This window comes from Mastomys coucha, unplaced genomic scaffold, assembly GCF_008632895.1.
Source record: "Mastomys coucha isolate ucsf_1 unplaced genomic scaffold, UCSF_Mcou_1 pScaffold22, whole genome shotgun sequence".
Taxonomy (NCBI): domain Eukaryota; kingdom Metazoa; phylum Chordata; class Mammalia; order Rodentia; family Muridae; genus Mastomys; species Mastomys coucha.
The window spans coordinates 251,135,153-251,151,631 of NW_022196905.1; the positions used below are offsets into that span (position 1 = coordinate 251,135,153).

The following is a 16,479-nucleotide window of genomic DNA, read 5'->3' on the forward strand; positions in this document are numbered from 1 at the left end:
GAAATCCACCTGCCTCTGCCTCCCAAGTGCTGGGATTAAAGGCGTGCGCCACCACCGCCCGGCTAAAGATTTTTAAACATTTCAATATTAAGAGTTTTTGTCAGCTCTCAGTAGTGGCCGATGTACTGAGGTAATAGAAAACAATTTTATGCCTTCTCAGTTGTTGACCCCACCACTGCCACTGAACCCAGCCAGAGAGTGTGTTGACTGGACTCACTGCCACTGAACCCAGACAGAGAGCAGAACTCTGAAACAAGAGCTGAGCCTTCATTCCTGAGGAAAACAAGTAGAAATAAACAGAAAACACATCTGAAAAGATATGAGCCTCCTGGGCAGCAGTTGTTTGTGACAACTGAAATAGAAGTCAGGAAATGATGACTGTAAGCAGAGGTGGGGCTACATCTAAGAGGTGAAAACAGAGAGGCTTTAATAGTCCTTTACTTCCAAATATTAGAATGATCATCTCCACCTAATTGGATTTTAAGACATGGCTCACAGTGGAGGAGGGACAACAGTGAACAAAACCCTTTTTGGAGCAAGTATATGATAATTAGTCTGGAAACTAGAGAATCAATGTGGTAGACATCTCTGTTCCTTTTAAATAACTCCAAAACCCAGATCATCTTGCTTCTTGTAATGAAGAATGATGGCTTGTGTTGCATTCAGGGCCCTGCCTCTCTTTATTTGGTGAAATGTTGACTTCAACCCTGGGCCCTGCACATACAAGGCAAGTGGTTTATCACTGAGCCTTGTCCTCAACCTGTTCCTCTCCATTCTTTTTCTTACTGTGGCAGCAGGTCTTTGCCATTACTTTCTTGTTCCTTCCCTCTCTCCCTCCCTTCTTCTATCCCTCCCTCCATCCCTCCCTCCCCCTCTGTGTGTGTATGTGTGTACATGCCATGTGTGTGATTCATCAAGCATCTTAAACAACCCTGTTCAGAAATGCTACCTGTCACCTTAGCAATGCTGGGAATGCTCACAGTATTGATTCTTTGTCCTTGACCTTGATGGAACACTGAGAACAAACTGGCCACAGTCCTTGCTGCTCTCGCTCACAAATGTTCTCCAACCACGGAAATGATGGAGAGAAAAAGAATCAATCATTTTTTAAACTGAAATGTGACAGTGGTCATTTTCTATTTCAGTTTGTAAACTCAGCATTTTCCCCCCTAGAAGCTTCTTAAATTAGCCCTGAATTGATTTTCATTCAACCAGCTCTGCAATTTTCGTTTCCTGTCTAAATTCTTCTACTGACAAGTTTTCACATGGGTTAAACTCCATTTGAATAGTCTGGGATGAGGGTTGGAAGGAAGGATCCCTGACCTAGTGAGAAGTCATTTATGTCACATTGGAATTGCATCATATCAGCAATATTTGGAGCAAGCAATCTCCCAATGCCCTATATAAAGGTTGATATCAGAGGCTAGTCCACACTGAGGTTTCGTGCTATAGTTCTTCATATTAGTTACCTGTACAAGGATATCATTTGTGAATTTTTTTTTGGAAAGTTGAAAGTACCAATACAAAGATGTATTTAAGATATATTTCTTGTGTGTGTGTGTGTGTGTGTGTGTGTGTGTGTGTGTATGTGTCTGTGTGTGTGTTTGGGGAAGTCAAAAGTACCAATACAAAGATTTCTTCAATAATTTCAAGACTGAATGTTACAAATATTTCTTTGTGATTCTGAGGGAGAATGAATATGTGTTTTTATTCTGTTGGCTGAATATGCAGGACTGTAGTTACTGGGTCACAGAACATGCATGTACGGCATAGGTAATATGACCTGTCTCCATTGACCTCACCAAAGATAGCTCGTAAAATGGCTATTTAGAGTTGTTTCTCACTTTTTAAGCAGTCTTACTTTTTATAAATAACTTTTAAAAATTCTTTCCATGTTTTAGATAAGTCTTTGTTATACAAATTACAAATATCTTCTGGTTTTTATAAATTAATTTTTCCACATTGTTAAAAGTACCTAGAAAATGTAAGTTTTTAATTATAATATGTTCTTAATATTTCTTTTTTAAGCTTTCATTTTTTTGATATGCTGAAATACAACCATGGTAAGAGAGTATCAAATAGCCTTATTGAAATAATGTTCATTTCAGCATATAATTTTCTGTGATAATAACTGTGTTTCCTTGTTACATATTTTTAGTAAAACAATGGTTGCATTTCTTCCATGTACCTATATCATTTGTTGCAAGTATTTTTTTTCCTTAAAGTATCTTTTTCATGATCTACCTGACAAACCTCTGAGTAGGCCTTCCTGTGCTCAGTGGGAAGATCCTAATGACTCTTGGCTGAGCACAAAATCTTACAAGTAGAACATATAACTATGTGCCTGCTACTGACAATAGCGCATTTCTTTAAAACATAGTCCATATTATGTTCAAATCAGAGAGCCATTGCGTGGCTTCCACAGGCCAGAAAATCAAAGAGAGCTGCTCTTTCCTAGGGCTATAGCCACAAGGTCATGTTTCCATCACTTGGGTTTGGTTCAGGGAAGCCTGAACATTCTGCCTGTGACAGTCTTTCTTATACAAGCAGCTTCTTTCAACTATACTAATTCTTTGAACATGAGGGACAGTGGTTTTCCCTCCTCCTATGCTCCTGGGACTCCACACAATTAAGATCACTGCTCAGCATAATTAAAGACAAGTTTCTGCAGCTCACATTACTTCTTCTGCAAGGCTGTCTTCCCTCAGGATGGCTGTGTGAGGAGGAGTTTTTGGTTCCCAAACACTTCTAATCTCCCTGGCATGATTCTGGGCCAAACCTGTATGCCCTATCAATTTCTTGCTCTGGATTGCTTTGTGAATCCAGGTACTTGATCTGTCTTCCTCTACCACAGTGTCAAGGTCAAAATGAGACTGTCTTTCTTTCTGTCTTTGAATTTAAAGGTAAGAATAACAATTATGATCTCTTTCATTCTTTAAAGTCGCTGGGACCATGAAGAAGTTGTCCTCCACCAATCCACAATCATATTCAAGGAGAGCACACGAATAGCAGGTCTTTAAAAACCACCAAAATTTAACCTCAAAGGTCTTCCTGACACAATGCCATGGGGAATAGGCACCATCAACTCCAATTCTGTGACAGTAACACTTTTTATTTAAAAGAATTTCTGGAGATTAAAGAATGTGAAGGAAGGATAAAATCAACACGTCTTCCCAATTCATTTCCTATTCAGCACCTAGCTAAGCATTTAGGATGAGACCTCAGTATTGCTATGTGTGTGGATGGATCTGGTTAGATTCAGTCACATGGAAAGGTTAGTCATTCGCCTCACAAGATATTCGGTGTTTGTGAGGTTCCGGAATTCATTATGTCTGATCCGGCATGGCAAGTAAATTGATAGAAAATTAATTGGAAGATAGTTTCCAACAAAATAGCTCAGCAGAAACATCCAGAATCAATTAATCAAACTGCAACTCATTTTAATTGGACATACTCTAACCCTGGAAAGGCACTGCAATCTTTAATTAAGCTTTCAAGTACAATCCTATTTACATGAGACGTGTTTCTCAGAAGAATTCTGTCCAAACTAAAGTGACTGACTGGAAACCCAATGGTATAGTTGCAAATCCTCAAACATGTGCAATATGACTATGTCTAATTAGATATTATGTTTTCAATAAAGGTGGCATTAAGATAATTTTATTAGAAAAACAAACTCTCAGAAAGTATGGAATAAAGAAATTCTAGGTTTGAAGGTAGATGTTCATCACTATGACAATATTTAAGATCGTATTTCATACATATACGCATCTATATTCGTATATTTTCTGTTAGTTTCTCTACCCTCTAGCATTCTTTCAGTATTCATTTCTACAACTACATTAGCATCAGGTAGTATCCATGAATGCCGCTCCCTCTGAGTATATTAGTAAACAATTAGCTCTTTGAGGACATGATCAAGTACCTATCCTTCTCATATTTCCAGTATCAGATACAGGACCCCATAAAGAGCTGCTCAATAAAACACATAGAATTTAACTATAGTTCAAACCAAAGATGAGAGAAAATGGAAGTGTTTTCCTTTTTAATCAAATTCTGAAGAGGAGAGAAGTAAAGCTGTCTTGGGATGATGACCACCTGTGTTTCAAACTAAAATTGTTTATACTATTATTTCATCATTATACCCGTGAGCTTCTATATGCCTCTAACATGCAAAAATAAAATTAGAATAAGTAAAAATGGACTATACTTAGTTGTTGAACCTAGAGTTCCATAGTTATTATTCATGCTATTAGAACTGGACAAACCCCTGAATTATGGTGATGTTACATTTTAGAGCAACAGACATGTAACAAAGCGATTTCCTACTTGCTTTATGCTATGAAACATATATGCCATGGTTTTATGTAATGTAACATGAAGCAATTGAAACACTGCCAAAATGAAGCTCTAGCTTCTCCATATGATCCCTTTCACCAAGGGTGAACCATAGTAGTAGGTTTACCTTTCCTGGGAAGAAAACTCTACATACTAGTAAGGATGCCAGGAGAATTCTAGAGCAAGAGATTGAGTCTCAGGTACTCACTGAGTTAAGTTAGCAGATAAGGTTGCTAAGCAGATATGGAGCCAAGGTGAGGAACAACTTGATAGGGAAAGAAAAGACTTGTCCTGACAACACAGGCAGAAGAGAGAATGACAGATTGTTCAAATGTAGGAGGAACTAAGATTCTTAGGTGTTCTATAATTCTGGATAAAATCAACACCTTCATTGCCATACCCAGAAAATATGCCAGGGGTCCCTCCAGTTTTAGTAATAGCATCAATAATGTCTAAGGAGCTCTTGGCTCAACAACTAAGTATAGAATATTTATGAGAGGGAGGGAAGGAGGAGAAAGAGAGAAAGAGAGAAAGAGAGAGAGAGATCATAGAGTTTCCTCTCTTTCCCTTTTCTATAGTCCCTATATGTGTGGTATTGTGACACTTACATTCAGGGAGATTCTTCTTGGTTCGTACTTTCTGGAAACATTCTCTCAAAACACACCTTAATGTAGTTTGCATGTCTCAATCCAATGAACTTGGTAATATTGAAAATGGAGTGTTGGACTCTACATCACACTCTACTCCCGCTGAATTTATAGAGGACAAATATGGTGCACACTGTCTGAAGCCCTTTGTGTCTTTCACCGAAGAGGTACACATGGTGTAAAATGTAGTTTGAATGTATATATTTAAATTTTGGACAGAACAATTTTGATAGAGACCATTGCATCTATAAATTTGAGTTTTTAGCAGCATTCATGGTCTTGAAGCTAAACATTCTCACCTCACCAGTTCACTCTTTATGACCTCCCATCTACAATGTATTATTTCAGAAATATCCTTTGATTTAGTGCTATTTTTTTTTTAATTTCGGTGATCTAAACATCTTTACAATGCAAACTCTGGCCCTCCTCATCTCTGGAGGAGTTTCCATCTCCCATTTTGATATTAGGTGGTTGCATGAATGAATGGATGGGTAAACGCAGTAGTTACTGACTATTGCACAGTTGTGATGTGTTAAGCATTTTTCTATGTGGTATACTGCATTCAATGAAATGGCTCCTGTTTGATATGAATTCAGATCATTCATATATAAATGTATGTATATATATGTTATATATATATATTATATATATTATATATATGTAAATTGGAACAATGTAAAGCACCATAGATAGTAAAGACCTATTAGGTAGTGGGGATCTTGTGGCTTTTTAAAATCTGGATTAAATAATGTTGAATCTCTCAGAGAAGTGATAGTCTAAGAAATTACAGTTAGAATTAGGGTAATCTATGTGACTTAGAGAAGAATGATATCAACTTGCTCTAGGAGAGGCTAATTCTCATTCTTTCAGCAGGCGTTTGTTGCCTCTAGTAGTTTGTCTAGGGGTAGGACCCCCTGAAGTTTCCCCATTCCATGGTTAGCATGTCTATTGATAACACCAATGTTCAGGTTTTGTTAGACAGCTATATTTTTAAGGTTTCATAGTTGTATCTTCCCTGTCAATTCTAGAAAACACACAACCTCATGGACTTCTGGTTCTCTGGCTTTTGTCTCTCTGTTCCATAACAATGTTATCTAAGCCTTCTGAGGAAGACATTTTTTAGATTCATTGATTGGGGCTGGGCTCTAGCAATCTGATTATCTCTGCATTATGACTTACTGTGGTTTTCTGTGATGGTCTCCATTTGGCATAAAGGAGGTTTTTAATATGGGGTAAGAGCTACATTTCTCCATGGGTATAAATATAAATTTTGGAATGCAGTTAGGAATTACGAGTTATGATAGCCTAGTAAAGTGATGGTGGTATGTATGTTCTCTTATTAGCCCCAGGTTGTTGGCTAGAGAGTTTTTGCTTACCATTTAGATGGTACCATCCTTTCTTCATCAATATCTTTTCCCAGTTCAGTTAAGATTTGTCCCAATATAAAACAATGAATATTTGGCTGACTTTTAGAAAAATGAAAAATGTACTGAAGAATATAGTACAATACTCAGTAATCATCTTTTTGTGGATAATTAATAAAAAAAACACCCCTATGGATGCTTTATTAAGGATTCCTTAGGAATATTTGTCAATTAAAACTACTAGACTAATTGAAGATCAATATTTTAAACATATTAATGCTTATCCATATATGTATGCTTGTATGCATATGTATGTACGTATATATGAAATTACAAAAAGAAAAGAAAAGAAAGGAACAAAAAATCCAAAAGCGAATGTGCATAACAATAACGTGCTGTTATTTGGAATGAATATAAAGCATGGCCTTAATTTTGTTCTTTGGAATAAAGAGATGAAGAAAGACAACTTCTCCAACATAAAACTTATTTAGTAAGTATCAGAAAATAAGTGTGTAAGGTTCGGCATGGCTCGGCGTGGCTTTTGTGGTATTTGTGAGGACCTGGGTATGACCTCCAGCAGCAAAGCAGGGAAAAAGAAGCAGATCAGAGTAGAATGTGTGATGTACATTTCTGAGAGCTAGTGTTCATCAACAGTTTTGTTTCACAGCTTCCAATTGCTCTTCTCATTGTGCTGATCAATGCCCTAATATTGTTAGGTCACAGAGTTTCCTCTTCCTGGCTTTGCTTTAGCTTTAAGTCCTGAATGGCAGAGGAACATGTTTGCATTTGTAATATTTTCTTTGCAGGTGGGACTGCCACCCGGCAGAGAGGTTTCCTAGGATGCATCAGGTCCCTGCAGTTGAATGGGATGGCCCTGGATCTGGAAGAAAGAGCCACAGTGACCCCTGGGGTGCAGCCAGGATGCAGAGGACACTGTGGGAGCTATGGAAAGTTATGTCGCCATGGAGGAAAGTGTAGGGAAAAGCCCAGCGGCTTCTTCTGTGATTGCTCTTCCTCTGCCTATGCAGGACCATTCTGCTCCAAAGGTAGGTGTAATCTGAACCTGTAACCCTGTGAATAAGGCACCTGGCAGGCCTTGTGTGTGTTTGCATGTGTGTGTGAGTGTGTGTGTGTGTGTGTCTGTGTCTGTGTCTGTTGTGTAGCTGTTTGAAACAAAAGTAGCTACATTTAAAATATTCTTTTGAAAAGTGGTTATTGTATGCCAATCATATTTTAATTCTTGGGTCTTTGAACTCAATTCAGGTAAAATGCTTGTCTATTGCTGAATAGGCACAAATGGTAGCCTGTAGGTGTCTTCAATGTTCTCTGTCAATCTACTTTTACTCTGTCTACTACTAATGTGTTTAAAGAATTGAGCTGTTAACAACCTGTTCTACAGGGCAGTCCTTGGTTTAAAAAATCCATTCCAGGGTGTATTGTTATTTTTGTTGAGCATGTTCAGCACTGCAAAGGACTACAGAAAAATGTATGTATCTTTGTATCAGTCAAACTAATATTTTCTTCTAACTACTGATTCACAAGAAAATAGTGACATGACATTTGGTGTGTAGTAAATGAATATGTGCTACAGAATTAAAGTAGCAGAGTAGTTATTTGGTAGTTTCTCTTAATCACCCATCCACGCCACAGAAAGACAGAGAAGAGCACAGTGTAGTAGTAATTGTTTTGGATAGCCTTCTCTGAATATACAGACCTGTGTTGTACTTTCATAGATCCATGCAATTAATTTAAATTTGTTGACTTTGTTGAAGTATCTCTGGGCTTCTTAGTCTCCTCTTGAAGGAAGCTAAAAGAAATTGGCTCCAAATCAAAGCAACTTTGCAGAAAAAGCACTAGAGGTTAGTTAATGAAAATCTGACAAAACCTGCACTTTTTTGGGTCATCCTTTTTTTATCAAGAATAAATCAATTGTGATAATAACCAGACAACACTGGTAACAGTCTGGGAAACATTTTTGGTCTAAAGTGTGAATGAAAACCTTTCCTCTTCAGGATGAGTTTCCTTCATTTTCTAACTGAAATTTCCAGTTTTTTACACACACACATGCACACACACATACACACACACACGCATGCACACACACACACACGCAAAACATGTTATACTGTGTATGAGAGTTATATTACAAATAATATAACTATATTAAAAATCCCTAAAGTGAAGTGAGACTCAAAATGTTGCTTTATGATGAGTAACATTCATAAGAAAAAAAATTAATCAACATTCAGATGCTTAGAGTAGCAGAGAAAACAACGTTCAAAGTTTCAAAGCTGATTTCTCCACTGACCTCTTACACACACATACATTTACCTATACATGTGTGTAAATGTGAAATATTAATCTCCTGTAGGTAAAATGTTACACTTGTTAAATTATTGCAAACTGACTCCATTTTTGCTAACCACCTGCCCCTCTCATGTTAACGCTATACTTAGCCTTCTTTACAACAGATATGAAGAATTATTATAAAATAAAGATATTTATGCTTATTGATACTGAAATGAAAAAAAGTCACTCTTCATTTTTTTTCCAATTACAAGATGTATGCATCCTAGCTACAAAATAATAGATGGGAGTTAGAATTTAAATAAGAAAGTGGATTTTTAGCAGGGTAGAAGACAGGAAGCTTAGCTTGTCAGATAAGACAACACTAATGAATTATATGCTATTCTAACATAAAGGCAATCTCTAAAAACCCACTGTGTTATCTTACCCTGGGACTGAGTCTTTATTCTACAGCCATAAGATATCAACTCATGTAACTTAAACAGGATCCTTGTACTTAAAAAAATTTAACATACATTCTGCATATCATTTCAGAGATTTCTGCATATTTTGGATCTGGGTCTTCTGTGGTTTACAATTTTCAAGAAAATTATTCTTTGAACAAGAACTCAAGCTTCCATGCAGCTTCATTTCATGGTGATATGAAGCTGAGCAGAGAAATGATCAAATTTAGCTTCCGAACTACACGGGCACCAAGCTTGCTGCTTTATATGAGTTCCTTTTATAAAGAATACCTCTCAGTTATCATTGCCAAAAATGGTGAGTGTGTTTTAGATGAGAAAAAAATCGAGTTTGGACATTGGCACAGTAGAATACATCTCCTTCTGGGATGTTTGCCTCTAAACTAGAATTAGAGAGGAAAAACGAGTATGTCTAGGTTTTATCTTCGTTTTGATTTTGATTATGATCATAGAGATTAATCTGAAAGGATCCTTTAAGTATGTTAAGGTGGACTGATGCCTTTATAATTTTTGTAATTTTATATCAATGGTGTAAATTTTGGTTTGTTTCTAAAATTATTGGTTTTATATATTTTCATTATTTTAAATTATTTCTGTTTGTGCATGCGCGCACAGGATTGCAGGCGCCATGGGTGGTGGTTAGAGGCATTGCATTGAATTCCCCACAGCTGCTGTGGAGTTCGAAGGGGTTCTGAGTGGCTTGACCTGGGTGCTTAGAATGGAACTCCTCTGCCAGAGAGCAGTGTGCCCGCTTAACTGCTGAGCCATGTCTCTAGTTACTTATATTTTATTTTTGCCAGGAACTCTTAAGTATTTTGTATGAATATTGATGCAGCTTTGGTGTTCTACTTTAAAATAAAATGTCTCCTTGTGCATGACACATATTTTTTTCTAATCAAAGCTAAAATGTATTCAAGGATGTTAATGGACCAGTATTATGCATAAAAATGTCCAGGAGATGACCTGTTGGTCCTAACAGACAATAATGTAGTCATAAGAACCATTGCTGTATTCATGCAGGGTAATGGTATGTGGCTTACAAAATGTGTTTGCTACAGAAATCTTGTCACTGGAAAATGCTTACTACTGTTTTTCTCTGTCTCATGTGTGGATGAAAGATGAATGTTTTAGAAATAAACTCTCCAGGTGAGGAAAATAAACAGGCATACAAATATCCAACTATGTTGGCTCACTTAAATCAAATGGCTCAAGGGCACTGACTGCCACTATAGAAGTAATTTTGTGTGCCCTCTGTGTCAGCCTCAAGCTCAAAGTTTATCTATACATTGAGGGGTTTTAGTTGTTCTTAATTCAGGAGGAGTTCTGCAAAGCAAATTAATTGACATCTCTGCAGGCAATTGAATACTATTCATTTGAATAATAAATTTGGCTAAAACTTGCTTATTTCACTTTAATTTCCTTTCAAAGTCTATACTCACGGATCCTTGGAAACTACTCTGATCTTGTATAAAACTACATTTGCTTAAAGTTCTATCCCTCAGTTGCCTTTCCAGCATATGAGAAGGACTTTTTTGAAAACAAATAAGGTTATGTAAAAAGAATGCTGTAGCAACATTGAACCATACATGACACTGTACCAATACCTACATTTGCATTTCTTCTTCATAGAGAATAGTGTTATGATCTGCACATAATAATCTCAGGGTTGACCTATATGAATGAAATTAAAGATTTTTCAGGAGTCAGCTCAGGAGCAATATGTCTATTCTTGATTTAGAAAATATTGTAATTTCACTAAAGAACTGAATTTAGAGGTGAGGTTGAGGAGTCACACCCATATGAGTGCTGGTGAATTGTTCTCTGGAAGTGAATATATTAAAAAAACTGAAAGGATTAGAGTGTTTTTATAAGTGGTTTCAAAGTCGAATTTTTACTAAAAATGTAACTTCCTTTTCTACTTCAGGAAGCTTGCAGATAAGATACAAGCTAAATAAGTACCACGAACCTGATGTCGTCAGCTTTGGCTTTAAGAGCATGGCAGATGGGCAGCTTCACCATGTAAAGATCAACAGAGAAGAAGGAATGGTGTTTGTGGAGGTAATACAGAGTATGCAAAGGTCATGTGACACCCTGCCAAGGAGCACCTAGAGGAGAAAGAGAACCAGGAATCACAGTAGCAAGAGCATCCTCCAGTGGTATTTGATAGACCATAGATAAAATCATCGAATGTGGTCAGGTGTTCCCCAACTCCCTCTTTGTGGTTTTGGCAAACCTCCCTGAGGTATTATTAATATCTAACACTTAAAATGCCAAACTTGCCTTGCCTGTTTCATTTTGCTCAGAAAGGAAATGATGTCTAGTTTCTCAGAGACCTACTGGTAGGACCATCAGGCCTCTTAGGAAACCCACTTACTTTAGATGTGTATAAATGCAGCAATCATTCTACAAGAGAAAATAATGACTGAAATATCAGAGTAAGCTTGAAGAAAGGATGTGATTCACTACAAAATGGAATTATCCGCCTTAGCAGTTTTTGCTGAAAAACACTAATGTTTCAGCGCTGCATAGAAGAAAATTTCTTAGCTGCATGACTCCAGTAAAAATCCCAAGCTAAGAAAAATTATTGAGGTAAAAAATAACACATGTCTTTTTGTTGGCTTTACCAAATTTGGGTTTCTTAGGCAGTGGAGATGGTTCAAACACTAAAAGGAAAGATGGTAAAGTGGATAGCTATCTGAGCATAGATTTAAAAACATCAGATTTTGAATGGATAAGTTTTTAAATTTCACTTTCTTAAACTATTATAAAACCACAATAACAATTTCCTCTTTTTTCCTCTTTCTTCACTTCCTTTTTTTTGCCACAAAACAATGGTTATTTGGATGGCTACATTTCATGGAATAATTTTGTAGATTGATGAGAATACAAGGAGACAAACCTACTTGTCATCAGGCACAGAATTCAGTGCAGTCAAATCTTTGGTACTGGGCAGAATGCTAGGTAAGTAAAAACAAAGAATCTTTCTACTAGTCATAATGTGTAAGCATGAATCAGAACAAACGTACACACACACACACACACACACACCTTATCGGGTCAAACAGAATACCTTGCCTTATTTTAGGTAAGAATCGATGATGGAGGTCTATCACTAGTGGTGGTTTCCTTTGACTGAAGACAACACTGATCTCTGCCATGTGTCAATCATCATAATTGTGCTAGATAGTTTCATGTCAACTTGACACAAGCTAAAGTCATGTGAGAGGAGTGAACCTCAATTTAAAAAATGCATCCATACAATCAGGCTGTCAGCAAGCCTGTGGGGTATTTTCTTAATGAATGATTAATAAGGAAGGGTCCAATCCATGGTAGGTGATGCTATCCCTGGGCTAGTGGTCCTGGGCTCTATAAGAAAGCAGGCTGCAGTATTTCTCCATGACCTCTCTTTATCAGCTCCTGCCTCCAGGTTCCTGCCCTGCTTGACTTCTTACTTGCACTGATTTTTTTATTAGATATTTTCTTTATTTACATGCCATATGATATCTCTTTTCCCAGTTTCCCCTCCGAAAAAAAGAAAATATAAAATGAAAAACAAAAACAAAAACAAATCCCTGTTCCCTCCCCTCTCCCCCTGCTCACCCACCCACTCACTTCTGTCTCCCTCACATTCCCCTACAATGGGGCACAGAACCTTCACAGGGCCAAGGGCCTCTCCTCCCATTGATGACCTACTAGGCCATCCTCTGCTATACATATGCTGCTGGAGCCATTAGTCCCACCATGTGTTCTCTTTGGTTGGTAGTTTAGTCCCTGGGAGCTCTGAGGGTACTAGTTAGTTCATATTATTGTTCATCCTCAGGGGATGCAAACCCTTCAGCTCCTTGGGTCCTTTCTCTAACTCCTTCATTGGGGACCCTGTGCTCAGTTCAATGGTTCTGAGCCTCTACTTCTGTATTAGTCAGGTACTGTCAGAGCCTCTCAGGAAATAGTTATATCAGACTCCTGTCAGCCAGCACTTGCTGGCATCCATAATAGTGTCTGGATATGATGATTGAATATGGGAAGGACTTGCACTGCTTTTGATGATGACCTATAACATGGAACTGTGAGTGAAATAAACCCTTTCCTCTTTAAGTTGCTTTTGGTCATGGTGTATCTTCACAGCAATGGCAATCCTAACTAAAACAGTAATAAAGCTTGATATTATTCTCCTGCATCAAAAATACCAAGGTAGGAGCAGCAATGGATACATCAACCAGCTGCTAATGTTTGAGTGTCATATGTCCCTATAGGCTCATGTGTTTGTGATCCCCAGCTAGTGATGTTGCTATAACCTTTAGCATGTAGAGCCTTGAAAGGTGATGTTTATCATTGGGGGTAGATTTGAGGCTTTATAGCTCAACTTCACTTCCTGTTCACTCTCTTCCTTTTCTACTAAGATATGACAAAACTAGGTGTCCTAGGTACCTGCATCCTCCAGCCACCATAGAGCCTCTGCCCATCTTGTTTTCTTCCTCTCCATGATGTTTTGTATTACTCCGCTTACAAGCCAAAGTAACACTTCCTCTCTTGAGTTCTTGCCAAACATCTGATTGTAGCAACAAAGAAGGTAATGGACATGTTTAGAAAATATACAGACCTTCGCCTAACGGTGAAACTAGATGAGGTGTAGAGGAAGTGAGAGCTGAGGAAATTCCATTTGGGGAACATGGTTTTGGCTGTGCTTTGGGCCATGTTTCATCTCTTGTGTGATGTGTTTATAGACACTCTTACTTAGACGCACCTCAATGCCTTATAATCCTTACTCATTTCTATTAATAATTATAGCAATCAAGTTAAAATAGGTATATTCTACCTCTAAAAAAACCATCATAATAAAAGTGCAGTTATCAACAAGGATCAATATAGTCCAGAGAAATCAATGTAAAACATTTTATTTTCTGTTATAAAAAAACAACTGAGTATTAATGTCACATTATTTTATAAAAGGGATCTTTTTGTAGTCTGGGTTTAACTCCTATCTGATATTTGGTAGCAACCTAGAATATTTTTTCCAATGTAATCTTTTATCTTTTGACCTTGTCAGTTATTTGTACCTGGATTAATCATTCCTTATGTTCCCTGTACATCATCTTAAAATACTGAGAATGTTTGATTAAACCCATGGGTGAATGATCAAAATATTGGACCTGGAGAAGGTTAATAGCTACCTTTATAAATATTTATAGGCTTTCAGGTAGTGTGATGAGCACCAAAATTATGAGCTCCTGTTCTCTAAGCAGCAAAACTATCCTAAATCTCAACGGCCATTAAATATATGTGTATCCTCAACACAAATTATTTATTTTGAAACATAACAAATAATTCTAAGTGAGCCTCACAGGGTTAATTATACATACTATATAATTATATGTAATATATCTAACTATTTAATATTGACATTTGCCCTGAGGAACATGCAGAGTCCAGTGCGTTGGATATAAGATGGTCATTCTATTTTACCTTGTACTTTTAGGATGGACTCAAACCCTAAACCAGACGTATACTTAGTAGATGAAACAATATGCCTTTGAACCTCTGCATTTGCATACTTATTGGTTTTAGGCTAAATAAAATTTAAGTGCATAGAGCAGTGAGAAGTTGAGTTGATGGCATATAATATGATCCTGGCATTTGGGAAGCTGAGACAGAAGGATCACTAAAGTAGCAGATAGTCTTATATGCACAGAAAGAGCCTGTCTCAAAAAAGTCAAAGTTGAACAAGGGTGACACCAATAGGCACAACAGGGTGGACAGGAAGGGGTCCACAAAGCACTACGGGAAACTGAGGAAAACTGGGAGTGGGAAAAGAGGTCTTCCCTTAGGAAAGCACACCTGTTGATTGTCCAGGGCCAAACAGTCAGCTCTGAAACATATATACAAGTAGCATTATATGGACTGAGTAGGTTATATTTAAGAATATATATACACATACATATTCCTATACATATATATATATATGAACATATATATATTCCTGTTCTTCAAATTCACGATCTCTTTTTCATTAATTATTACCGCATGGGTATATGCCTATATGGATACACACACACACACACACACACACACACACACACACATATATATATATATATATGTACTATAATACACACACACACATACATATACATACATACCCATGCAATTGTGAATTTGAAGGAGAACAGGAAGGAGGGTTTGAAGGTAGGAAAGAGAAACAGAGGAATACAACTGTTATAATCTCAAAAAAAAAAATCCAACTTTAATACAAAGTTAGCAGGACAGTTTCTATGGCAACTCTGGAAATTAATACAGATGACCAGGAACACGAGAAATTGCTAAGATGTCCTCTTCAGGCTTTACTTACAGTGTCTTTCACAGCACTCACTATCAAGCTAGAGCAGACTTACAGTTGAAATGGCAAACATGGCAGTCTTGCTGAACTATGGGCATTCTTGTTTGAAGCCAATGTTGTGAGTTGATTCTTTGTCACCATCTCAGATCAAAGGACCTGTTTAAATGCATCAAGCTATGTAGATACTAGAATATTTACCAGCAATCTTTAAATACAATGAAAAAGTCTAGCTTATATGTTAAAACTTTTAAACTTGAGAGTAAGCAAAACCACGCGAATTCTGTCTCCCAGGTCAAAACACTGCCTGCTGATCTGACAGACAAAATTTACAAAACATGCGGACGTCATGCCACCCATTTCCATTTGCCACTCTCTTCCATTCCTTTGGCCTTCTTGAATTCAGTGTGAATTATGAATTCTTTTCTTTTCAATAAACTTTTTTCAATGGGGAAAGTTCTTTTTAAAAGCCAAAAAGAAACAAAAACAAAACATTAGTTAGGGCCTCAGTTAAAAACAGAACACAATTTTGCAATTTGACATTGAGAAATCTCTATGCCTACTTCTGGGAAATGTTTCTATTGTTTTAGGCTGGTGTGGAGGTGTGTGTCTTGGCCTTTGTGAATTGGTGGTTTAGGTTTAGATGCACAAAGAAGGTGTTGTTCAGATCATTTCTTTTCATAACAACAGTGTTTTAGTCCACTTATAGCAACGGCACTGCAAAGAAAGCCAACAGGGATTTGAGAAAGAATGAAATCCTGTCATTTGCGGTAAAATAGATAGAGCTGGTGGTCATTAGGTTAAAGGAAGTTAGCCAGACACAGAAAGGCAAATGCTCTATGTCATCCACTGCATGCAGATGCTCAAAAGAATCAATCTGAATGCAAAATAAAGATTACTAGAGGTTGTGGAGGGTGAAGAGAGAGGAGGTGCTTACCATAAGATAGGAGGAATAAGGTTGTGTTCCATTGCACAGTGGGGTGTAGAGAGAGGAGGTGCTTACAGTAAGATAGGAGTAAGGTCATGTTCCA

The 16,479-nt window shown here is 37.3% G+C and overlaps 1 protein-coding gene across 3 annotated transcripts in view; it reads left to right on the forward strand.

Moving 5' to 3' along the window:
* Cntnap4 (contactin associated protein family member 4) overlaps positions 1–16,479 on the forward strand; it is a 353,495-nt gene that overhangs the window by 256,678 nt on the left and 80,338 nt on the right. For all 3 annotated transcript variants that reach the window (XM_031341494.1, XM_031341492.1, XM_031341493.1), the window contains 4 exons: positions 7,156–7,395; positions 9,191–9,415; positions 11,042–11,175; positions 11,991–12,078. In XM_031341494.1, the coding sequence (XP_031197354.1) occupies positions 7,156–7,395; positions 9,191–9,415; positions 11,042–11,175; positions 11,991–12,078 (687 nt within the window). The remainder of the gene's footprint in view (positions 1–7,155; positions 7,396–9,190; positions 9,416–11,041; positions 11,176–11,990; positions 12,079–16,479) is intronic.